General features: G+C 16.9%; 7 protein-coding genes across 7 annotated transcripts; 3 read left to right on the top strand and 4 right to left on the bottom strand.

Moving 5' to 3' along the window:
- Positions 1-293: 293 nt before the first annotated feature.
- PRELSG_1317300 (conserved Plasmodium protein, unknown function) lies at positions 294-6,701 on the bottom strand (the record flags this gene model as incomplete). Its single annotated transcript, XM_028678702.1, has 1 exon — positions 294-6,701. One exon carries the CDS (start codon positions 6,699-6,701, stop codon positions 294-296), a length of 6,408 nt encoding a protein of 2,135 aa, XP_028535821.1.
- A 1,936-nt stretch (positions 6,702-8,637) lies between these two features.
- PRELSG_1317200 (protein kinase, putative) lies at positions 8,638-15,285 on the top strand (the record flags this gene model as incomplete). The annotated part of the gene is made up of 1 exon (XM_028678700.1): positions 8,638-15,285. The coding sequence occupies one exon, from the start codon at positions 8,638-8,640 to the stop codon at positions 15,283-15,285; it is 6,648 nt and encodes a 2,215-aa protein (XP_028535820.1).
- A 598-nt stretch (positions 15,286-15,883) lies between these two features.
- On the bottom strand, positions 15,884-17,167 carry CAF16 (CCR4-associated factor 16, putative; the record flags this gene model as incomplete). Its single annotated transcript, XM_028678699.1, has 6 exons — positions 15,884-15,909; positions 16,003-16,091; positions 16,203-16,349; positions 16,422-16,656; positions 16,746-16,845; positions 16,991-17,167. 6 exons carry the CDS (start codon positions 17,165-17,167, stop codon positions 15,884-15,886), a joined length of 774 nt encoding a protein of 257 aa, XP_028535819.1.
- A 575-nt stretch (positions 17,168-17,742) lies between these two features.
- Positions 17,743-18,918, top strand: PRELSG_1317000 (queuine tRNA-ribosyltransferase, putative; the record flags this gene model as incomplete). The annotated part of the gene is made up of 1 exon (XM_028678698.1): positions 17,743-18,918. One exon carries the CDS (start codon positions 17,743-17,745, stop codon positions 18,916-18,918), a length of 1,176 nt encoding a protein of 391 aa, XP_028535818.1.
- Positions 18,919-19,806: 888 nt separating this feature from the next.
- CAM (calmodulin, putative) lies at positions 19,807-20,603 on the bottom strand (the record flags this gene model as incomplete). The annotated part of the gene is made up of 2 exons (XM_028678697.1): positions 19,807-20,177; positions 20,525-20,603. The coding sequence occupies 2 exons, from the start codon at positions 20,601-20,603 to the stop codon at positions 19,807-19,809; spliced, it is 450 nt and encodes a 149-aa protein (XP_028535817.1).
- A 2,943-nt stretch (positions 20,604-23,546) lies between these two features.
- On the top strand, positions 23,547-25,223 carry HOP (Hsp70/Hsp90 organizing protein, putative; the record flags this gene model as incomplete). Its single annotated transcript, XM_028678696.1, has 1 exon — positions 23,547-25,223. The coding sequence occupies one exon, from the start codon at positions 23,547-23,549 to the stop codon at positions 25,221-25,223; it is 1,677 nt and encodes a 558-aa protein (XP_028535816.1).
- An 877-nt stretch (positions 25,224-26,100) lies between these two features.
- Positions 26,101-27,449, bottom strand: PRELSG_1316700 (conserved Plasmodium protein, unknown function; the record flags this gene model as incomplete). The annotated part of the gene is made up of 4 exons (XM_028678695.1): positions 26,101-26,666; positions 26,965-27,141; positions 27,265-27,309; positions 27,410-27,449. The coding sequence occupies 4 exons, from the start codon at positions 27,447-27,449 to the stop codon at positions 26,101-26,103; spliced, it is 828 nt and encodes a 275-aa protein (XP_028535815.1).
- Positions 27,450-27,876: the final 427 nt, after the last annotated feature.

Genomic DNA, 27,876 nt, shown 5'->3' with positions numbered 1-27,876 from the left:
ATTTCCATCTTTTTTATGAAATTTTTATCATATTTATCCATTTTTCTTATTACTTTCTTTTTTTTTGTTTAGTCAAATATTGTCTTTTTTATTAATTCCTTATGAATTTTGTAATTTTCCTAATTTTCTCTTAAATCTTGTAATTTAAAAAATACTATTTTATTTATTTTTATGATTATAATATTTTAAAATATTATTATATTGTTTTATTTTTTGAAACATAATATATATTTCCTCTAACATTTTAATTGATAATTATTATGCCCCTTATCTTCCTTTTATTATTTTTTAAATTATAATAAATTAATAATGTTTTCATTGTTACATTTCATAAATTTTTCTTTGTAATATATATAAAATTTATAATATGTTTTAAATAGTTCATAATTAAAAAAAGGGCATTTATAATATTGTATCTTCTTTTGTTTAGATAAAAATAATGAAGATTTATAAAAAAATTTATATGAAGACATTAGAAAAAAAAAAGAATCTTTTATTCTTTTTTTTTGCTGAATCCCATTAAAAATTCCTATAGAATCTCCTTCATTCTTCCAATAGTTCAAAGCTTGTTTTATGTAAAAGCAAATTAAAAGTAAACAAAATTGCTTTTTATTTAATTTATCACAGAAATGATGAAAAAAATCTTCTTTTTTTACATTTTTATGAGAATTATATTTTATTTTTTGTATAATTACATGATCGCTTAATTCATTATTTGTTTTTCTCCTTTTTTGACTGCTCCTATAACAGGTATTGGTTTGCATATGATCCAGTACATTGGAATTTTCAAAAGGCATATCAAACGATTTTTCATTTTTTGAATTTGAAAAAAAATCAGTTATTTTTATTTGATTTTTTATTAAAGGAATTAATTTTCTTCCACTTTTCTTTTTAAAATAACTGTTATTTTTTTTTTCATTAATTATATAATCATCTAATAATCTTTCTTTACCTGTATTACATAATGAATAATTATTATTTTTAGGAATATTATCATGCTTCTTACTTGCATTTTTATAGACACACTTAAGAAAATTTTTATTTTTATTCTGATAATTATTTATACAATTTGATGATTCATAAAAAGAATTTCCTTTATCGTAATCATTTAATGTAATTATGTTACTTAACTTTTCTGAACTACTGGAATTTCTTTTATAATTTCCTTTATTTAATTTACATTTTTCTATTTTTTTTTTATGAATTGAACATATACTATTTTTTTTTAAATTTGCATAATAATAATATTCATTTATTAAAATATTTTTTTCTTCATCGAGATTTTCATCATCATAATTTAATTTTTGTAATAATAAATAACCACATAAATAAAAAATAGTACCTATTAAATTTTTGTATTCTTTTATTTTTTCAAAATTATTCAAAATTTCGACAAGTATATTAGACGAAACAAAGAAATTATTCATTCTTATTTCAAAAAGACATAATCTTATTAATGAATTTATATATATAATTGTTAATTTTTTACAGAAACTAATATTTGCACAAGTGATTATTAAATTTTTAATAAAATAAAATATCTTATTATAAATATTTGCATTGAATTCCATATATAAATCTATTATTGTGAGTAAATTTAAGCAAAAATATATATAACGCTTTTTCTTTAATGAAAAGTCGCTTTTTATCATATTTTTATTTAAAGCAAAAATAAAATAATCAGTTTCACATAATTCCTCAGAAAAACAAAAAGTTTTTTGAAAATAATAAAATTCATAATATTCTGGTTGAACATTTTCATAATAGTTTAATCTACTTTTGTGTTCTTGTACACTCACTATTGATTCATATTTTTTATTAACATAATTATCTATATATATTTCTTTTTGTATTTTAAAATAATTTAAAATCATTTCATATATTACTTCTATTTTATTTTCAGTAAAATAAGAAATTTTTTTTTTCAAATTTTCCTTTTTACTTATAAATTCTTTTTTTTTACTTTTTATATCATCAATTAAATTAGTATATTTATTTCTTGAATAATTTTTTTCAGAAGTATCTACTATAACATTTTTTTTTTTAATTGTAGCTTTTTTATTTATTTGAGTTATTATTTTATTTAAAAAATTACTTCCTAATGATTCTCCTTTTTCATTATGACGATTTTTTTTAAAAAATACAAAGTCACTTTGTTCTAAGCTTTGTTCACTTGAAAAATAATCAAAAGAATAATTATAAGTATTTTCTCCGTTTTCTGTATTATTAGTAAAAGTATAAATATCGTCTTGGTGATGCTTATCCTCTATTTCATAATCATTATGCAATCGTTCATTAGATATAATACACTTGTTATTAATAGTTTCATTAAAAACTAAATTCGTATCATTGAAACCTGCTTCATTCATTAGTTTGTCACATAATTTTGTTACATTGTATATTTTATTATTTGAACTAATTAATTCATTAATATCTTCTTTATTTATATTATAAGTTTCTTCTAATACTTGATCATTAGATTTTAATTCATTATAAATTTCATCATTTAGTAATTTATAATTATTTTCAATTTCTTTATTTTTACTTAGAAAATAATTTAAAAAATCATTTATAAAATCTTTCTCTTTTTTTTTTCTTTCCCCAAAATCCTGATATTGATAAAGAGCTTCATCTTTTGATAAATGATAAACATAAAAAAATTCCTTAAATGATTGTGTATTAATTTGAATTACATTTTTTATATTATCAATAATACCAAAAGTAGGAAACAATACATTGTTAGATAAATTTAAGAAAATAAACTGACAAATTTGTAGATCATTATAATCTAGATAAATATAAAACCTATAAATAATTATTTTTAATATTTCAAAAAAAAAATCTTTTAAATTCATTAGGTTAATTTCATATAGAAGCATATATATTAAACATAGCAATATTTTTACTTTTATTTGATGATTACTCAGCCATATTTCATTAAAATTAAAAGTTTTCAGAAAATGTTTATAATTGTTTGAAATATTGTCTGAAAAATAATTAGAACATACATATGCTAAAAATAGAAATTCTAAACTAAAAAAATGAGAATTTTCATCAGAATATTTTAACGATATTATAAATTTTGAATCATAAAATAAATTTCTATATTTTTCTTTATCTAAAGTTTTTATATGATTTTGTAAATTTTTTTTTTTAAAATTGGTACTAAAATAATATTCTAGTTTATTTACAATTCCTTTTATAAAATTATTTATATTAAATAGGCTTCCATTATAAATATCATCATGAATTAACTGTTTTTTAAATATACATTGATTAAATGAACTCAAATTATTTTTACTACAATTTATAAGAGAAACATCATTGTTATTTACTGTTCTTTCTAAAATATTAAAAATAAAATTAAAACTTTTTAAAGTTTTATTTATATACAATTTTTCAAATTTACTTAAAAAGTTATAATCTTTAATATTATCATAAAAATATGATACTTCATCACTAGAAATGTTATTATTATCATATATATTATTTTTATAATTACTTATATTTTTATTTTCTGTAATATTTTTTTCATATCTTGGAATTCCACATGATAGTATTAATGCTTCATTATCTCCATTCATTTCCCCTTTTTCAAATAACTCTTTTTGTTCAAAATTTATATGCTTTCTAAATGTATCTACATAACAATAATTATTATAATTCTCATTGTTGTTATTATTATTGTTAATATTCATATCATTATTGTTATTATTGTTATTACTATTATTACTATTATTTTTATTATTATTATTATTAGTAGTAGTAGTAGTAGTATTCTCATTATTATTATTATGATTATTATAATTATTGTTATTACAAAAATTTAAAAAACTAAAATTTTTTTTTTGACAGAAATAATCATTATAATGATTCATTTTAATATTTTCATTTATAATTATATTATTTTTAATAAAATTAATTTTATCATTTGGATAAAAAAAAAGAAATTTAGATAAAAACGGAAAATCATATAGCATACGACTAATATATATGCTTATTATAGACAATAATTTAAAAGGAGTTGGGTTGCATAAGTACTTTTTCAATAATACAAAACATTTATGAAAAACCGTATTTAAAATTTCGAAAGAATATAAAATATTATTTTTTTTTAATTCAATCAAATATATTTTAAATAAAAATATAATTTCCGCAGTTAAAGAAAATGAAAAGTCGAAATCCATCATAACTAGTTTATAAGCTTTATTTAATATATTGCAATCCAGATATATATTAAATAAATTATGCTGAATGTTAATTTGTTTTGAGGAAAATTTATAAATAAAAACATGTTTATAAATATCTGTTTTTCCATTTTGAATTAAATTTTGAATAGTACTTTTATTATATTTTAATTTATTTTGATCTTTTTTTTTTTTTTTTTTTTCATTTTCTCCCTTTACTTCTAGATACAAATTTTCTGTTAAAATCAAGTAGTCATTTTTTAAGTTATTGTAAATATAATTTAATCCTTGTAACTCGTTTAGAAATTTTAAACATGGCTGTTCATTATTACGTAAGTTTTTTTTTTTTTTTTTTTTTAAATTATATAAATTTTTTAAATTTTCTATAAAATTATATATTTCAATAAACTGATATTTTGAAAATATGGAAAAAATATAAGGCTCTAATATATTATTAACATTACGTTTTAAGTTTAATGATGGTAATGCATCAAATAAAAAAGAAAATATATTACTTTGTCTCATTAATTGATCATTTTTGATATATTTGTTTAAAAATATATATGATCTTTTAAAAAAATTTTTTAAGTTTCTTGTTATACATTCTTTCTTTTCAATATATAATTTTTCAAATAAACTATTTTTGCTTTGTTCAATATGTTTTTCATTTATTTGTAATGATAATAAATAATCTATATTACTTATGTTATATATATTATTAGCATTATTATGATATTTAATATTAAAATTATTATAATATTTAGTATTAATATTATAGTTATTACTAATAATATTATAATGAATGTCTCTATTATTCTTAATATTTATATTGACATTTCCACTTTCTTTATTTTTATTATTAAGACAACTTCTATTTTGATTATCTGTTTTATTTTTGTTGAATTTATTTATATCCAATCCTAAATCATTTAATTTCTTATATCTTGTAAGAAATGTACTTTTTTTTGATATGTTTTTAATATTCTTTTTATTATTAACAGATACATCATTTTTGTTAATACAATTGGAATAAGCTTTTCTTTCGCTTATATTTTGGCACCTACTCTTTTCTTTATTATAATTGTTTTTCTTTTTTTTAATTGTATCCTTAGAATTCTTATCACATCTATCACATTCCCTTATTAAATGATTAACTTTATAATTTTGAACTTTTTTATGTAATTTAATGTAATAGTAATGAAAAAAATTTATTTGTATAAGATAAATGAAGTTAATCATTTGGATATTTAAAAAGAAATTATCATAAAAGTGCACATTTCTGGTGGAGCAAATCATATAAAAATAATCAAATAAATTTTGTAATAATATATAATTATTGTTCAAAATAACTTTAGTAATATTTTTATATTTATATTTTTTAATTATATCTGACAAAAAAGAATTTTCGTGTTTAGATGAAACATTTTTACTAAGAAATTCATGATTATCTACAACTTCTGAACTAAAATAAGAAGAAACTAATAAATTTTTGATACAAAAAAAAAAAAAAATTTTAATCATTAATCTTTTATTAATAGTCACATTTAGAAGAACGTTTAAAAATTTGAACCAAAAAAAAAGTAGATTTTTATCCATATGTTTACATATATAACTAAATAACCGTTCTATGGAAATCGAATGTATAAAACTATCATCAAATGTTTTTATATTTATAATACATTTATTAACTATTTGAAAACCTTTGTTACCGTACACTTTTTTTGTACATACATGTAAAAATTTCTGAATTTTCGAATAACCTGATACTTTCTTCTTATTTAATGAAATATCACAAAATATGCAATTCTCCTTATTTTTTACTCTCTTTATATCCTTTTTTCTATTTTTTAAATCATCTATGTTATTAATAATACCTTTTTCATTACCCAAATTATGTAGATTAATATTATTACTCATTTTCAAAAAATCATAATGTGTTCTTATTTCATCATTCTTCTCTTCCTCTTTAATATGTTTATAGAAGTCATATAAATCATGCCATATGTAAAAATCTTTGCTATTTAAGGAAAAATTTATTTTTACAAAATTCAATAATTTTTCATTCAATAAACCAATATCTATTTTGTTTTTTATTCGAAAATCTTCATTTAAATTGCAACTTACTTCATCATCAGATGTATCATGAAAGGTTTCATCATTAATTGAAGTTTTGTCAGGTTTTTCATAACTTAACTTTTCTGAATTGTTAAAATTTTTATAATTATTATTTTTTTTATTATTCCTTATATTACTGTTTCTTTTATTATTACCTTTAAAATAATTACTTTTATTATTATTAACACTAATGTTACCATATTTATTATTACTATTATTAATACTATTTTTATTTTTTCCATTTTTAATATCACTACTTTTATTGTTATTCTTGTTTTTAATATTATCTGTTATGATTTTATTCCAAGTATATAAAAAGCAACCGAATATAAATGCTTCCAGTTCTATATCGATAAAATTTATTTTACATTTTCTTTTTTTTTTATTATAATAATTCATTTTTACTATTTTTTTTTTTTTCTATTATTCTTATGTAAAATATTATGTCTTCATATGTATTAAATTATTTTTTATGAATTTCATGACAATAAATATTAATATATACAACAAGAATAATATTTTATTATTTTTATTTACTCTCTTCTCTATTTTATTTTATTTTATGTTTTCTTCTCCAATTTAATCTTGTAATTATTTACTTAAAATAAATCTTCATATTTTCCTTTATTCATCATAATGAAAATAGCATATTTATATATATACACAAAAACAAAATGACATATATTTTTAAATTACTTGACTAGTACAAATAAAAATATGTATAATAATTTTATATTTAAAATAATTTGTATAAAATGTTTTTATCTAGAAAAACAATAGTTTTTAACAAAAACACCTAAAATATAAAAAATTAAATTAACAAATAGACAAAATTAGAAACATGATAAAAAAAAATACAAAAAAAAAAAAAAAAAAAAAAAGAATGTAAAATTAATTAAACATCTATATATACAATATTGGCATCATTGCATATAATAAATTTTTTCTAGTAATTAAAAAAAATTGTTAAATGTATGTTTTAACATTAAAAATTTTTTTAAATATTAAAATATTGTTAATCATTTCACTTGTATTAAAAAATAAAATAATAAAATGATAAAATGAAATATGCAAAATTATAAATATAATTTATTTAAGAATAAAAAGAATAATTATATTGGATGTATGTCTTATACAAAATACATGCTGTTATCTGTATTTAAAATATATATAATACCAATGAAATTTTATCAATAAATGTTAAAAAAAAAAAAAAAATTTTTTTATTTATACATATATATATTATAATATACCCCTAATTTGTAATCATTGTTTTTAATTAAACAATATGGAAACTTACTGTCAAGAGATGTAAACTCTTTATTATTTCAAACAATAGAAACAATATATTTGGAATATATATAAATGTTTCTTTCTATTTTTCATTTATGTTTTGAACAAGTAAAAAATAATTAAAGAAAATATCAAATATAAATTATGTAAGTATATTTTTACATAATTTTTCTTTTGTGTACTTAATATTCTTATAAAGTTTATAAATTACTTATATATTTTTTTCATTGAAATAAATGATGCTAAAATTATAGCAAACATTTTCTTTCTTTTTAAAGTTGAAATATAATTTAATTTTTAAAATTTAATTTTTTTTTTTTTTTTTAATTTTATGAAGGATATAAAAAAATAATAATAATAATAATAATAAAAATAAAATTTAGTTTTTGTAATATATGTAGAGAAAATTTTCCATTTAAATAAATTACCATTTCAAAATATATTAACAAAATAAAATAACAATAATTTATTTATTAAAAGATATTTTTTTCTTTTATTTACAAAAATATGAATTTTATATTAAAAAAAAAAAGGATTGTATTAAAAGAAAAAGAATATTATTTAAAGGTAAGATGACAAGAAAATGAATTTCAAATAAAATGTAAAACATTATAAGAGAAAGGACATATAATAAATAGATATATATGATTTAAATAAAAATAAAAAAAAATTCTTTGCATATATATATATATATATAATAAATAAAAAATACAAAGATAAAGAAAATGACAATACACTTATATTGATAAAAATGACAATACTTAAAGAAAAAAGTATTAAAAAATATTTGCACATATTCATCAATAACCTAAAAAAGTTAATTATAATTTACAAAAAAATATTAGAATATAAATTACATTAATTGAACTAAAAAAGATTAATTTTTTCAAATATATATACAGAAATTGTAAATTATTTAGTATAATAGAATGTATGAGATAATTAAAAAAAAAAAAAGTCTAAGATTTAATGATAAATTTTTGTTAAACCTTAATTTTGCATAGGGGGAAAGTACATGTATTTCGCAAAATAAAATAGAAATATGAATAATAATATTATTAATACAAATTATGAAAAATACATAAAGGATAATTCTAAAATCGAAAAGGAAAGTAATTTATTTAATGATAAATTTATAAACATATATATTAATAAAAAAATAAGGCATAACAAAACATACTCTTTAAATAAAATTATACATCTTTTTTTAAGAAAGAATATAATAAAAAAAAAAAAAAGTTTTAAAAATGTAAGCAAATATTTATTTATAATTAAAATTATTTTTGTAGTTCTTTTAAAGAATAAAAATAGTTTTAGGAAAGTGTCTTTTCTTTTAAATAGATTTCTAATTAAATGCGTTTATGAACTCTTTATATTTGTAAGTAAAAGCTTATATCTAAAAAAATATAAAAAATTGAAATACACTTTTTTGAAAAATTCATTTAATCAATATTACATACCTGCAGAAAATTTGATTAAATATATATTAATAAAGAGGTATTTAATATATATTTATAATATTATTTATAAACATGCTTGTGATATACTAAAGTATAACAATAATTTGAGTAGAGAAAGCATTTACTTCTTGTACTTAAAGGATAATTGTCATTTTTATAATGATAAAAATAACAACTTTCATAAAGAAAATGATGCTTCCTTTGATAAGGAAAAAAAAAATATTCGGAAAATTTTAAAGGAATATGCAAACAAAAAAAATATAAAGAACATTCATGAAAATAAGATAAAACTTGTATTACAACTAAGTAAAAAAATACAAGATATACCTACTAATAAGAAATTTAAGAAGGATTTTAGCAGCTTTTTAACTATTTTATATATTTATAAATATAATCCATTTCTTTATTTAAAAAAATTTCTCGCAAAAAAAAGAGAGACTACTTGTAAAAATCTGAATTTTTCTATATTAAAAAAAAAAAAAATTCAAGTTCATAAAACAAGAATCTTCATTAAAAAAAAAAATTTTCTTAAAAATAATAATTATAAAGAAATATTTATAAAATGCAAAAATTTTTTTTATAGCATTTTATCATTTATAAATAATAAGAAAAATGATTTAATTATTCACAATGAATATAAAATTATAAGTAATTATCTACTTAATAAACTTGATTATTCTAAGTTAAAAAAAAATGATTTAAGATTTTGTCTTATAACTTATTTCTGCATTTTAAAAAGTATTAATAATATTATAAATATGAGGGTAAGTATAGTTAATATGTGGAATATAATAAAAAAGGATAATGTTTTATTATTTCTGTTTAATTTATCAAGTAATTTTTCTATCTTATTAATAAAAATAGTCTTATATTCTAAGAAACGTAAATTTTTATATTTACTAAAAAAGAAGAATTATAAGAAAAGATTTTGTATAAATAAAAAAAAAAAAATCACATTCCATGTAGGTAATAATAGAATTATTACAGAAAATATTAATCATAAGATATCTTTATTTAACTTTAGAAAAAATATATTATGTAAATACGATACTAAAAGCATATTTAAAAAATACTGTTACATAAAAAAGAAAGTAGATAATTTTTTAAAAAAAGAAAATACTATTAAATACAACTATGATAAAAAATTAAAAAGTCTTTTTATTAATTTTATTTTTAGAAAATGCAATTATCTTAATTTTATATTTAATGAAAATGGCAATCATTACTCGTGTCAAAATAAATTTATTATTAATAATATGATATTTTATACAAAAAAAAACATAAATTTATATGAATTAAATAAAAAAAAGAAACTACCATTTTTTTTTTTAAACAGCAAAAAAAAATTTAGAGAAATAAAAGTACGAACACACAAAAATGAAAATAACAACATTAAAGAAAATTGCATAATTGATTTAATAATTAAACTAATAAAAAAAAAGAAATTTATCATAAACTTTTGTTATAAAATAAGAGATATTGTTTTTAATATTAAAAACAAAAAATTTCAAGAAATTACGAAATATTTGTTAATTTTAAAAAATTTTATAAATAATTATCAAAGATTATTTTTTAAAGTTTTAAAATTTTTGGAATACCTCAAGTTGTCTTCTTATAGAATGTTAGATAGAAAATTAACTCATTATAGTGTCATTTCCTTTCAGGAAAATATTAAAAATATATACATGAAAAGCAAAAAAAGTAATATGATATTTGCTCCTTTGCATTTTATAGACATGAACAGAAAAAATTCTATAGAAATATGCTTATTATTTATATATTTAATAATTAATATTATTATATCATATGTATATTTATTATATAATAGCTTATTGAAATATAAGGAAGATGCTAAAAAAACTTATATATTATTTAAAATTATAATTTTTAACAAATATGGTATTTTGCATATAAAAAGGGAAATAAATTATCTTATGATTAAGAAAAGAAGATTTAGCAATATTCTACGTAAAAAAAATAAAAATATATTTTATGAGAGTAATTTCTTTTTATGTATTTATAGAATTATAAAAAGTATAAGTGTAATCAGATTTTCCTGTATATTTTTTCGTTATACTAAAAAAATAAGAAATATAAAAATTATTTTAATAAATTTTTTATTAATTTTTTTAAGATCAATTAAAAAATATTATAGTAGTGATATTTTTTCTTCAAAAAGGAATTGCATTTTAAAAGAATTGAAAAAAAAGGAATACACAAAAAAGGGAATTTACCAACTGAAAACAAAAAATATAATTCTGTTGATTGAAAATCAAATTGTATCTATTTTTTTAAAAAAAAGAATATTTTTTTATTTTGAAACCTTTTTTATTTTAAATAATAAAAGAAAAAGAAGAGAAAATTTTATTTCACTTAAATCATCTATGCATATTATAAACGATGCTATTTTTAATAATAAAAAAAAATTTATTTTATTATATAAGTATTATAAAATATATTTAGAATTCCTTATTTTAGCAGGAAAATTAAAATTTTTTAAGAAGAAAAATATTTTTTATAGAAATAATTTTTTAATATTAAATGAACCGTTGTTTTGTAGAATATTTTATTACCAGAGGTATTATCTTAAAAATGATTTTTACATACATATGGTAAGTAAATATTTCTTATTTTATGTTATTATGTGTTATTTAAGGAAATCAAAAAAAGCTTTAAAATGTAAAAAAATTTTTTTAAAAATACTTACACTTTTGTCATTACAAAAAAACTTTACATTAGAATATTATTTTTATAAAATGAAAATTTTAGAATTTATGTTATATTACATAAATTATATGATGGATAAAAAAAAAAAAAATTATACAAATTTAAAGTTAAATAGTCTTAACTTTAGTAATAGACAAAATAATCTACATACAAGAAAAATTAAAATTAAAAAAAAGAATAGTGAAGTTTTAGATATGCATAATACTACACCATATTTCAATGGGAACTCTAAATATAATAATAACAAAAGAAAGAAAATATTTATTCCTCCTTTACCATTAAAAAATATTTGTAATTCTTCAAGTTGTTTAATTAAAAAAAGTTCAAGAGTTTCATCTTATCATTCTAGCAAATCAAATAGATCCCTTATATTTGAAAGATTCAATAATTCATCTAAATCTAGTAATTCAAATTTTTTCCATTCTTCAAAAAGGAAATTATATTTGACGAAAAATGATTATTTTAAAGAAAATTACAAAAATAATAAATGTACATATGCATATAAATATGACAGAAGAAAGAAGCATAATATTTTTGTAAAAAAAATAAGAGATTCATCATCATTAAAATTTTTTAATATCCAAAACGAATCAAATAAAAAAAAAATTACTAAGGATGATGATATTATTAATTATGTTATTATATTAATTTTTTCTTTAATAATATCCCACAACAAAAAAGACATGAATGATTTTTATTTTAATGAAAATTATTACGATGAATATAAAAATATAAATAAAAAAATAGAAAAAAAAATAATTAAAAGAAATCAAAAAATAAATATTTTATTAGAAAATTACTTAAAAATATTAAATAATTACTTTTCCTTTTATAAGTTTAATAATCCAGAAGATTTGAATATTATGAGAATTGTGCAGTCCTACTTAAATCATAAGAAAAATAATAAATTAATAAATAGAATAAAACAATATGTAAAAAATAATACACAATTCAATATATTATATAACTTATCTATAGCCAAAAGTCCCAAATTATTTAAATTTTTCAAAAAAATTAAAGATGGTTCTTATGGAAATATATACATATGTTCTTATTCAATTTTTCAAAATTATCCATTTATTATTAAGTTAATAAATATAGAAAAAGATGTTAACGAAAATTATGTTTTCAAAAATATCTATAATGAAATAAAATGTTTATTGAAATTTCAATATAAAAATAATAATATATGTCAAATATACGAATACGGAATAATAAAAAATGATAATGATTTCTCCTATTACATACTAATGAAATACTATGATAACAATTTAAAAAAATTTATGAATGTTTTACACAATAATTATTTAAAAAAAAAAAAGAAAATTAAAACTAAAGAGTTGTCATTTTCTTCAAAAAAAACATTATTTTTACAATTAAAAAAAAAGGAAATTCTGAAGAAATTACAAAAAAAAAAAAAAACATACTTTTTTAAAGGAAATATCTATAATAAAAACATTAGAAATTTTTATTATCATTTATTAATAAAGATTAGTTGTATAAAATTGAATAATTTTCAATATATAATATTTATTTTAAGTATTTTTAATCAAATTCTTGAGCAAATTATAAATATACACAACAGAGGAATTACGCATTTTGATATTAACGCCTATAACATACTAATAAATTCTAAAAAAAAAGTTCCATTATTAATTTATAATAATAATTATATCAATGAATTCTTTCATTACAAAAAATGTAATAATATTAAAATATTGTGTTTTTATAAAAATTTATTTTCTATACAAAAGATTAAAAAAAAATATTTTTTTAAGAAACTCATTTCTAAAAGGAATAAAAGGTTTAGTAAAAACTACAAAATAACCTATGTACCTTCAATTGTTATAAATGATTTTGGTGAAAGTAAATTTTTTTTTAATAATAAAAATTTTGTTTTTTTTAGAAAAAACAGAGGCAACGAAATATTAGCATCACCTGAGTTAATGAATAAAAATGTACAAAATATTAATCAAAAAAGAAGTAAAACATCTATTATTCCTAATTATAAGAATTACAAAAAGGTCAATAGAAATAATACATTAACAATTTTTAGAAATAAAGTATGTAAAAGAAAAAAATATATCTTTTTGAATAGTGTGTCTTTATTTTCATTTAATAAATACGTAACAAAAATAAGAATTATGATAATGAAAAAGTTAAAGAAAAAATATAAATTTCAAAAAAGAAAAGAAAAAATATATAAAAGTGATGTTTGGATATTGGGAACTTTATTATATGAGATAATTACTAATAAAAGTTTAATGAATGCATATAATTTTTTATACATAAAAATATATGAAAAAAAAAACATATTAGATAAAATTATTGATAGAACAATTAATAATCAGTTTAAAAAAGTAAAAGAATTTTTGAATTATTTTTTTCAATTTAAGTTAAAGAAAAGAAAAAATTTGAATTATATTTATAGTCAATCGAAAATTCTCTGTAATTATTATATGATAAAATTAGTTGCAGAAAGTAAAATATTAAAGAAATTAAAGAAATTCAGTAAAAATATATCTTACACGTATTATAAAAAAAGAGAAAAACCTAAATATGATATGAAAAACAAGGAAGCATATTTAATTAATAACAGTTTTTTATATAATGAAAAGTATAACATATTGTTAAATATAAAAAAGAAAAAAAAAAAGAATTTTGAATGTTGTTATTCTATAAAAAAAAAGTTTAAATATTTCATTTTTTATATACAAAAGAAAATTTATTCTTTTAATAAATATAATTTTAATAGTTGCTTAGTTGATGAGAACAATTTTGATAATTTTTCAATAAATTTATTTAAATCCCATAATTCATCAAATATTTATTTTCCAATAAAACTCGTTAATCAAATTTTAAATAGTCTAGTAAAGTACAATGTAGTTAAGGTTTATAATTTTTATTTTATTTTTAAGATAGATGAGAGAATTAAAGAATTTTTATTTGTAAATAATTTTAATAAACAAACAATTTTCTATTTTTCTTCTATTTTTCAAGATTTAGACTTCTTAAATCAATTAGATAGCAGAATTATAAAAGTCCAAAACTTATATTTTAAGAAAAGATTATTTTATAAAAAAAACAAGAATACAAAAAAAATATTCTTCAAATATTTAAGTTTTCCGTTGAAAAAATACAAGTTGGTTTTTAATAATTTTTATAAAATTTCAAAAATAAAAATTTATAAAAATTATTTGAAGAATCTTTCTTATTTTTTTCTTTTCTTCTTTATCAATATTCAACTGAAACTTAAAATGAATTCCAATTATGAGAAAAAAATTTATTTTTTTATTTTAAACAATCAACAGAATCAGAATTATTCCTTTTTAAAAAACCCTTCTTATTATAATTTCTCAAATATTTTTTTATTATTTTTTTTTTGTGTTATATACAAAATAAATTTAATAGAATTATTTTTTTTTTTAAAGGAACATACAGCTATTTCCTTTTCAGATATGGACTTTAATGTTTTAAGAACAATTATAAATAATTTTTTTTAAATTTATCTTATATTTTTTTTTTTTTTTTGAAGTGTAACTTATATTTAAAATGTATACTGTTTTTTTCTCATGAATAAATTTATATAAAATAAAAAAAAAAATTCTATTAATGTATTAAATATGTATACTCAATGATAAGTTGATTTCATATATATTCATTTACATTTTAATATATTAATATATGTTCTTTTACTCATTGTTATTTTAATTTTTTTTTTTTTTTTTATAAAAATGAATATTTTATAAGAATTTTTTTTTTTATAAAATTTGAAAAAGACATATAGCATAAAAGTAAAATTATAATTTTAAATACAAATAAAAAAAGTAATAAAAAATTTAGATATCAATAAAATAATAAATTATAAAAAAAAATTCCTATAAAATATAACTAAAATCAAATCATTTTTTTTTTAATTTCTAATTTCAAAAAGGTATATATAATACCTTAACGTTTTTATTTATAACCTTATTTGCATATAAACTTTTTTTACTTGCTATTTATATTCTTTCATAAAAAATATATCTCATTAATATTAATTACTAAAATTGAAATATAAAAAAAAAAGGTTTTATTTTCTTCAAATTAATTATTCTAAGTTTATTCAGAATCAATTAAAAGTAAATCTGTAACAAAAAAAATTTTTTTTTTTTTACAAATAGATTTTAAAAATATTGAATATAAGAAATATATATAAATTATATTTAATGAAAACTCACCATCTAAATCATTAATATTTTCCTTTTCCTTTAGTTCCATGAGCATTTTATTAAAAATATATTCAGCTAATGATACATAACTGTTATCACTAAAAAAGTAAAACAAAAAAAAAAAAAAAAGAATTAAGAAAATTAAATAAAAATTATATACAATAATATATGTTTTATTTATTTATATATTTATTTTTTTTTAATCTTACTTTATAACTGAATTTATATCTGAAAAATGAGCAACATATCCATTTGAAAGATATAATATATGACTACACCATTTTTCCATATGGTCAAAGATATGGGTAGAATAAATTATAATACAATTATATCTAATACATTCCTTTTTTAAAAATCTAAATATATTAAAAAATTTATATATATGTATATAGAGATATATATGTATATAGAGATTTATATATAATTACTCTAGTAATAGTTTTCGAGATACTAAATCTAATGATTCAGTTACTTCATCAAAAATATAAATGTCTTTCCTTTTAATTATATTAGCTAAAATTTGAACTTTTTTCTTCTCTCCTTTTGAAATACTTGTTATAAGTTTATTTTCATCGATTTCAAATAATTTTAATAAATTTTTATATCTTTTCGAATTTCTATATTGAGAAAATAAATCTTTTATTGTGATGTTCAATATATATTCTAAAAAAGAAAAAAAAGAAAAAGAAAAAATATTCTTTTATTTTTAATCTTTTCTCTTTTTTTTTAATTAATATATATATTTCTTTTACCATCACTCCACCATTCTCCTACAAATCCTATTTTATTTGATAGTGTAGTATCATGGAATGCAGGTTTATTAAAAACTAAAACTTCTTCTTCTTTTATCAACTATAAAAAAAATTTATATATAAACAAATATAAAAAATATAACAAAATAATATTTCATTAACATTTATTTTGGTATAAAGAAAAATTCCGTATAAATAAATAAAATAGTAATAGCATTATTTTCATTTGGCTAATTAATTATAACTTTTTTTCCAGCTATAATACTTAATAATGTACTTTTTCCAGCTCCATTTTTCCCACATACTAAAATTCTCATTCCTCTTTGAAATGACAAATTTATATTTGCAAGTGCCTTAGTACTTGTATTTTTTATTCTATCATAATAATTATAATTTAAATTATTAATTGATATTTCATTCATTTTACAATAAGTTATGTTGTAAAAAAGAAAGAAATTAAACACTGTTGTTATTTTATTTAATTTTAAATATATATATATATATATAAATATATAATTTCTCCTTTTTTATTCAAATTGCATTTTGTATTTCATTATTTTGAATATATTTAGAATTTTAAAAAAATTCAGATATATAAATAATAAATATGTTTATTTGTAAGTTTTAATTATATACATAAACATTTTTTACATGAAACATGAATACAAATTTTATATATTCCTTAAATAATATCAAAGATATTATTTTAATAATTTTATCATAAATTTATTTGATCTTTTTCATTATAATTAGTATATGGAATAACTTCATTATAATTTTTTTTTTTTTTTTTGTTTTAAATCATTTGTTTGTGTTTTTTTTATTTTTGTATTCATTGACAATTTCATTTTAAAATTTTTATAATTAAAAAGTTTTTTTTTAAAAAAAGCTTTTTTTTTAAGAATTACATTTTATTAATATCATATGAAGCATACTAATTTCACTTCTTTTTTTAATTTTTACTTATATCTTATATTACTTTATTACATTTTTAAAAATGAAAGATGGAATTAAATATCACATAAAAAAAATAAAGGACATTGAAACACCCGTTAGTACTATACTAACTAATGATCTACTACCAGAATTTTTAAATATGGAATTGTTAAGAAAAATAGAAAAGAAAGTTATATTAAATTGCCCATTATTTGAAGTATATAATCAATTAGATGTTTTAGAAAAAGCAAAAGAATTTTTTAAAAATAAAAGCAATGGATCGAAATTTTATTTACATAATTTTTGCGACTTTGATAATAGCTATAGATATATGAATATTAGAAATGTTTTAATAAATGATTTTTCTATAAATATAAATAAATACATAACTTTAAAATATAATAGCTCTACAGTAGTATTTTCCATTGATGATTTTTTGAAATGTATAGAAATTTTTGAACCCGACATTTTTTGCATTCCTTCAGAAGAAATAAGAATAAATGAAGAAGTAGGGAAAAAAAAAAAAATAAGAATAATAAGCTTAATGGATGAATTTTTAGAAAAAATAAAAATATTGAAAGAAAAATCATTGAATAATTCTTTATGTATTTTATCTGTTCCATCAACAATTAATATACATAATTTAATTAAAGAAACATTAAATAAATACAACGATATTTTAGATGGATATTTATTAAGTGGAATAGGTTATGATGAATCAAACGAAATTAGAACCAGTTGTATAAAAAATATTTTAAATGTATTACCAGAAGATAAATTAAAATTTATACAATTAAATATAGGAAACCCAATAGAAATTTTGCATAGCATTTTCAATGGGATTGATATTGTAGAATCAAATTTTCCTTATTATTTAGCAAGAAATGGAAAAGCTATAAGTATGAATATTAAAATAGAAGAATCAAAATATAGTAACAAATCGCATGATATTAATCTTATTAACCTTAAAAATAGTGAAAAGTTCATTATAGATTTAAATGACCCTATATATAATTTTGACTATTCTACTATAACAAGCGATTCACCAAGGAAAGAGACGAAATCGTATATACATCATTTATTAAAATGCCAAGAACTGACAGCTAACGTAATATTAATGTATCATAATCTTTATATTTATAATGCGTTCTTTCAAGAAATTCAAATACAAATAAAAAATAACAATTTTTTAGATTATATTAGTTGGTTTATAGAATATCACAAATTAAATTTATAAAAAAGAACTGCTATATATATTAAGAAAATATACATTTAACTGAAAAAATATAATAAAATAAACCATATTAATTATTACATAGTATGAACTATTAATTTTGTTATGGAAGGGGGGGGAAGTAACTGAATAGTTTGACTACTAAAGGAAACAATATAAATCATTTACATATATATATTTATTTCTAAAAGATTTATAAAAATGTAAAAGTTATCATTAATAATGAAAAATTGTAACAAATATTATTAATTATAAGTACAAGAAATTTTATTAAAAATAAAAAAAAAATATTTTAAATTAAAATTTGAAATTATTATATTTATTATTATTATTTTATTTGTCATTTTTATTTTACATGTGTCTTATAATTTAATTTATTTTTATTCTTATTTTTTTTTTTTTAAATTCAAAAAATTTTAAAATAAAAAATTCACTTTAATTAAAGATATTCTTTTTCTTTAAATTTTTTTTAATATTTGCATTTTATAAATTTATTTTTATTTATTTGTTTTAAATACTCCAAAAAAAAAAAAAAAAAAAAAGCTAATCAATGAGTATAATAAAAAAAAATAAGATTTTACTCAAAACATTATTTAAGATGCAGTAAAACATATGTTTCCATGCATATATATAGTCACAAATAAAGACAATAACAAGATGCTACAACTTTTTATATATTATAAAATATTTTATTTTCATTTTTTCTAAGTAATAAGGAATTAGATTTATTTCATATAAGAAATATAGAAGAAAATTTTGGTAATAAGACTAAAATATATAAAATTAATAATAAAAAAAAAAAGAAGATATAATATATATATATATATATATATAGTAACCTTTTTATGAAATTATATTTTTTTTTCTATAAATTTATAAAATATTAAAAAATTATTTTGCTATCATCATTTTAACAAATTCTTCATAATTAATTTGTCCATCACCATCAATGTCGGCTTCTCTTATCATTTCATCTACTTCTTCATTTGTTAATTTTTCTCCTAGATTTGTCATTACGTGTCTTAATTCATCTGCACTTATATATCCATCTCCATCTCTATCAAAAACTCTAAATGCTTCAATTAGTTCTTCTTCTGTATCAGTATCTTTCATTTTTCTTGCCATCAAAGTTAAAAATTCGGGGAAGTCAATTGTTCCATTTCCATCTGTATCAATTTCATTTATCATATCTTGTAATTCTGCTTCAGTTGGGTTTTGTCCCAAAGACCTCATAACTGTTCCTAATTCTTTTGTTGTTATAGCTATATATATATAAAAAAAGAAAAAAAAATTATATCAACGGTTAAGAACATTTTTATTTTATTATATGAAAATAATTTATTAACAATAGAAGAAATATTTTTTTTCTTTTTTTTTATTCATATAATCATTATTATTTATTAACAGTTCATAATTTATTTTTTATATTTTGCATACATTATATAAATTTATGAAATTTTTTATATTCTAATTTTTAATATATATATATATATATATATATATATATTTCATAAGTTTTCATATTTAGATATATATGGTAAGTTTTCATTGAATTCTTTATAAAATTTTATTATTTTTCTGTTTCATTTATTTTTTTTTTTTTATTTACTTCCATCGCCATCTTTGTCGAATAAGCTAAAAGCTTCTTTAAATTCAGAAATTTGTTCTTCAGTTAATTTATCTGCCATTGTAATTATTTATATTTCAAATATTTTCTTTTGTGAAATTATTTATTATTTTTAGTATTTTTCTCTTTTATTTGAATATGATATATTTAAAACTTATAAAAATAATTTTCGTTTACACAATAATATTTTCCGTAAAATATTTAGTTTTAGGTGAATGTAATTTGTATGTGTGTGTTAAGCACATCCAATACTTTGTTACTTTTATGCTTCTAAAATATGTAAAATGAAAACAATATTATATTAATATTAAAAAAAAATGTTTAAAAAAAATTATATGTGTATTTAATTATATACATTTTTTTTTTTATTTCTTATACTTTATTTTATGCACATTAAAAATTATTCTATTATATATAAGCTATATTTTATGTAAATATAAAGATTATTTGGATTTTTGATGAAAAATGAAACTTAAAAATTTTTTTATTTGAAAATTTTTATTAAATATTAAAAATTCAGATGCTTTTTTTATTTTTCATTATTTTTAAAAAAGGAAATTCTGAAGTATATGTATAATATTTTTGTTTTTTCTTATTTTTTTTAATAAATTTATATTTATATATTTTTTTTTTTTTAATACATTTAATTTTATTTTTTTTTTATTTTATTTCATTTTATATATTGTATTTTATTTTTTACATTTGCACGCTTTACACATTTTGAGTCAGTCTTGAAAATGCAAAGTCCAAGACGATATTATAGTTAAAAATTGAGTTATTAAAAAGTTCTTTATAGACAAAACTATATGAAAAATTATGTAAAGAAAAATAATAAAATGTTAGTTATTTATGATATAAATTTAAAATTTTTTTTGTATTTTTTCTCTCCTAAGAGAAAAATGTTAAGCATATATTTTCACATTTTTCTATAAAGGCTTGTGAATTATGAGATATACATTCATTCATTTTATGAAACAATTACTTCTGAATAAGTTATATCTAAAAATTTATATTTACAAATAAAAATATTAAATGATACAATATAAAATATGTAAAATATACAATGAATACACATCTTTTACATTTTTTAAATAAAAAGTATTTTATATAAAAAAATCAATAAAAATGATATGCCCCTTAATACTTCGATTCTTTTAAAAGATAATATGGAAAAAAACGCTTTTTATTTTTAAATTCATATTTATTATTTCAAATGAGTTTGGAAAAAAAAAAAAAAACTTATAATTTTTAGCTCTTTAACGTATTAGAAAAAAATGATAAGAAAAATTATGTACTTTTTTAAAAACACGAAAGTAACTTTCTAAATGTTATTATCATTGAACTAATTGCAATTAGAGTAATATATATTTACAACTAAATGTATTTAGTTCATAAATTAAAAAAAATATATTTGTAAAACTATATTTAATGATTGTAACAATACTTTGAAATGATACAAGAATGTTAAATATAATTAATAACAATTTTAGTCAATATTTTAGATCTAACAACAAATACTTGTTTTTTATGAATAATAAAAAAATGTAATAAGAATTGAAATAAACAAAAACTAAACTATTATAAATCTTATAAAAAAAAATATAAAACGAGGTAAATAATGTTAAAATACTTTTTTTTAAATTCAGAATTTTAGTAATAAAAAAAAAAAGGTTGAAACAGAATTTAAATAAGAAAAATACTGTATTTTCGTTTAAGATATCTAATATTTATTATAAACAATTTAACGAAATGGATAAAGGAATGTAATAATCTATGTTTACTCCTTTAAAAAAATATATGTATAATATTCTTTTATTCTATTTTTTTTTCTTAGGATGAAAATTTCATATGATAACATTTTATTTAACGAATCCAAGCTAATGTAAAAATAAAGGAACAATATCACGATATTTTACGTATTGCAAAAACATTTCCTTCTTTTATCCCACTTACAAATTAAAAAAAAATAAAAATATATAAAATCCTTGATAAAAAATATTATCATATAACATAAAAATATTTCATCTATAATATATAATTATTTTTTATTTTTATTAAAGTTAATTTTATTTTATATTAGTTCCAGCCTGCATCTAGGAAAAATAAAAATTTTCAATTGCGCTACAAGTGTAATTTATATATAAAAAAAGGGGACTAATTATTTTATTAAAAATGAAAAAAAAATATCACTTTAAAAAATTAAACTTAAAATATTTTAGATATCAACAATCTAAAAAAAAAAAAAATAGATACATCAATAAAAATATATTTATTTTAAAAAAATATTTACATAAATAAAAATATAAAAAATTCGAAAAAAAAATAAACGCATATATATGTTGAAAAAAAAAAAATAGAAATAAATGACTTCCAAAAAAAATTTTTGCATAATAAAATCATTTACATTAAAAGAATTTTAGGTACAATATATCTTTGATGTTTGCTATTCATTAAAACAATCATATTCTTTACAAAAAAATAAATATTACACGATACAAAAAAAAAAATTGTACTAAAAAAAAAGAAAAACAGATTATTATTTTTAAAAATATCCACATTAAAGAAATAATAAATCTCTTATATTTTAAAAAAATATATTATTTAAATGAACTAATTTTATAAAATATTATATATAACAACATAATTTAAAAAAAAAAGGATACCTATAAATTAAATAATTTAAATATTTTAAACAATATTAAAAATTTGGTGAATAAATTATATTTACAGAAAATTATACATTAATAAATTCAAATTAATTGCTAATTAAAAAGGAATAATAAACAAATTAAATATCTTATTGAAATTACATATTTTAAAAAAAAATCTTATATTTAATAATTAATTAACTTATATAAAATCAAATTAATAATATACTTAAAAGAATTCATATTGAATAAATAAAAAATTATTAGAGTATATATAGGATTAAATTAATAATAATTTAAAAAAAAAAAGTGAAAGTAATATATATATACATATATATACATACATATTTTAAAAAATGATAAACAAAGAAGAAGCACAACGATTAAAAGAATTAGGAAATAAATGTTTTCAAGAAGGAAAATTTGAAGATTCAGTAAAACATTTTTCTGAAGCAATAAAAAATGATCCATCCGATCATGTACTTTATTCAAATTTATCTGGTGCTTATTCAAGTTTAGGAAGATTTTATGAAGCATTAGAAAATGCAAATAAATGCATAAGTTTAAAAAAAGATTGGCCAAAAGGATATATTAGAAAAGGATGTGCAGAACATGGTTTAAGGCAATTAGAAAATTCAGAAAAAACTTACTTAGAAGGGTTAAAAATAGATCCAAATAATAAATCTTTAAAAGATGGTTTAGAAAAAGTAAGACAAGAAAAATTATTAGAAAATATGGAATTCATTAATCATATAAATAATTTAATAGATAATGATGAAACATTGAAATCATACAAACAGGAAAATGCGAATTATCCTAATGAACTTTTAGATACAATAAAAAAAATTAATAGTAATCCTATGAATATACGTTTAATACTGTCATCTTGTAATAAAAAAATTAGTGAAGGAGTAGAAAAATTTTTTGGTATAAAATTTAATGAAGATTCAGGTGAAGCAGAAAGAGAAAGACAAAGAAAAAAAGAAGAAGAAGAAAGAGAAAAAGAAAGAAAAAGAAAAGAAGAAGAAGAAAGAAAAAAAAATAGATCTCCTGAAGAAATACTTGGTGAAGAACATAAATTAAAAGGAAATGAGTTATATAAACAAAAAAAATTTGAAGAAGCTTTAAAAGAATATGATGAGGCTATTAAAGTAAACCCTAATGATATCATGTACTATTATAATAAAGCAGCTGTGTATATTGAAATGAAAAATTATGAAAAATCGATTGAAACATGTTTATATGCTATTGAAAATAGATACAATTTTAAAGCAGATTTTAATCAAGTAGCAAAGTTATATAACAGACTAGCAATTTGCTATGTCAATATGAAAAATTATGATAAAGCAATAGAAGCATATCAAAAATCACTAGTAGAAGATAATAACAGAGTAACCAGAAATGCTTTAAAAGAATTAGAGAGAAAAAAAGAAAAAGAAGAAAAGGAGGCATATATAGATCCAGTTAAAGCAGAAGAACATAAAAATAAAGGTAATGAATATTTTAAAAATAACGACTTTCCAAATGCTAAGAAAGAATATGACGAAGCAATCAGAAGAAATCCAAATGATGCAAAATTATATTCCAATAGAGCAGCAGCTTTAACCAAATTAATAGAATATCCATCAGCATTAGAAGATGTTATGAAAGCTATAGAATTAGATCCAAAGTTTGTTAAGGCATATAGTAGGAAAGGAAATTTACACTTTTTTATGAAAGATTATTATAAAGCTTTGCAGGCATATAATAAAGGGTTGGAAATTGATCCTAATAATAAAGAATGTATGGAAGGATATCAGAGATGTGTTTATAAAATTGATGAAATGTCTAAATCAGAAAAAGTTGATGAGGAACAATTTAAAAAATCCATGTCTGATCCAGAAATTCAACAAATTATATCTGACCCACAATTTCAAATAATACTACAAAGATTAAATGAAAATCCTAATTCCATCTCTGAATATTTAAAAGATCCTAAAATTTTCAATGGTTTACAGAAACTTATTGCTGCAGGAATATTAAAAGTCAGATAAAAATGGATTAAATGATTAAAATAAATTAAAAAAAAAAAAAATAAATAAATATATTTTATAATTGTAAAAAAAAAATAAAAATTCTTATTTATTTTCTTTTTCATTTTAAAATAGAACTAATATTCTTAAAACTCATGAAAAATAATTATTTTTAATGAAAACTTTTAAGATAATTTATTTTTATAATCTACAATAAAAAAAAAAAAAAAAAAATTTAAATGATATTTCATTATAAAAAATATATATTTTATTCTAAATTCATTTAAGCAAGTGTTCGTTTATTTGCTTAATATATTAAAAAAAAGGTAAAAAAAAAAATAATATACATAAATATATATATATTAGTGAAAAAAAGAGAAATACAACCAAGTTTTGTGTAATTTAACAATTGTTTTTTTATTTAAATACATGCCAATTTATTTTACTTTATTATGTACTTTATTCTTTTATTAAAAAAAAAAAATATATATTATAATATTTTAAAAAGAAGAAAATAATATTTTTCCATTAAATATATTTTAATAAAAAATAGAAGTATATGTATTATGCCTTTATAAACTTTTGATTATTATTAAAAATAATTAAATATAAAGTATAAAAAAAAAAATATATTAATAATTTATAGTTAGTTTATAAGAGTAATTATAAAATGTTTTCTTTTCTTTATTTAATTTTTTTTTTATTTTAGATAATATAAAAATTATAAATATAAAAAATTGTTCTTAACAGACATATGTATTCTTTGCATGTTTATGTATATTAATAAAAAGAAATGAACATATAAATATTTGTAATAAATGATTTAGTAAAAAAAAAAAAAATAAAATAACTTATACATAAAAATATTTGTGCATATGAAATAATAAGATATGATCTCTTAGATATATATAAGTATAATAAGAAAAATAAGAATATAAGATAAATAAAAATTAAAAGAATTGTTAAAATTGCATATTAAATCAGAGTTTTGTATAGACATATCTATTTCGTTATTACATAGAACAAAATTTCTTTTTTTTTCTTTATATTCTTTTAGTTGTCTAGGATCACATGCACAAGCCCAAGGATAATCTGTATTACTTTTTCCAAAAATAAAAAAAAAAGATCCAAAGTTTCCAATTTGCACATTTTCCTTTGGAGAATCTTTGCTTCCGAAAAGCGGAACTACTCCTGCTAAATTAAATCCATTCAACTGCATATATGAATTAGATTTTTTTTGAATGATTACATTGTTTTCTTCTTTATATATATTATCATTTCGTTTCTCCTTTTTCTTATACTTTTCCACATCAATTTTATTTGAAGGAATTTTATTTTTATTGTTGTAATCAAAAATTCCCAAAAATGAAGATACTTTATTAAAAAAACTTGTTGATTTCTCACTTTGAACTTTAGAAATGGATTCACTCTCTCTATTTTGTTCATTATTGTTATTTTCAGAATCTAAAAAAAAAAAAATAATAAAATAAAATAAGGTATAATTACTTAATATTAGCTATTTTCTTATGATTTATCAGAAAAATATATTATCATAAACATAAATGTTTTAGATAATTTAAATATTTATACAAGCAATTTATTGTATTATGGTGTATTATTTATAATTTATTTTTTTTCATAAATTGTTTGAATTATTTTTTTAAAGCGTGTATTCATAAAATTTAAATATATATGCTTTATTCAATTTTTTTATCTTTATATATATGTGTATTTGTAGAAATATATATATTATTATAATTACTCATTTCATAATTTTTGCTAAATGAAATAAAATCACTTGATATACAATGATATTTTGAATATATATCATTATGATGAATATCTTTATCAGCAATATCAATTAAAAGATCTAATTCTATTTTTTTTAATTCTTGTAGTTTCTTTAAAGCTTGTTCAGAAACACCTATTCCTTCTACAACTAAAAAATGAGATTAAATAAATTGTAAAATATTATATATATTGGCATGTTTATAAATTTAAAATACACATTCATATATATATATATATTTATTTAAAGTAATTTTATAAATTTCTTATGTACCTTCATTATGAGATATTTTCTCTCTTTGATCACATTTTGAAAAATCTGTAAAAAATAAAATATATATATACATTTTATAAAACCTTCGTAAAGTTATGTATAATATATATTTCATATAATTTTTTTAAACTTAATTTTGTTTTACCAAAAATTATGTAATTCAATATTATTAAATATAATTTCATTTTCAAATTTATTTATTGTTTAAACATTTCATTGGTTAATTTTTCCTAAACTTTGTCTGAGATTTTTTTTTTTTCATGCTTCAAACAAATCAAATACAATATCAAATTTTATATTTAACAAAATTTATCCTTGAAAATTTTTTCTTTACATTTAATGTTTGTTTTATTATATGTATATATTTTCTCTTACCAACTAAAGCAAAAAAATAAATAAAGCATTTAAAAAAATATATAAAAGAAAAATTTTTAAAGTTATGAGCTAGAATACATTAAAAAGGGCCTAACACACACACCCTTTCTGCATGCACTTATTTATTTTTATTTTTTATGTATATTTTTCTTATATCTATATTGAAAATTTTCCTTTTTCAATATATATAAAAAAATAAAAATATATAGATAAATAATAAAATGTAATATATAATAA

Source organism: Plasmodium relictum (genome assembly GCF_900005765.1).
Source record: "Plasmodium relictum strain SGS1 genome assembly, chromosome: 13".
Lineage (NCBI taxonomy): Eukaryota > Apicomplexa > Aconoidasida > Haemosporida > Plasmodiidae > Plasmodium > Plasmodium relictum.
Note: the sequence above shows the minus strand (reverse complement) of the source record. Positions and strands in the feature narration are given on the sequence as shown.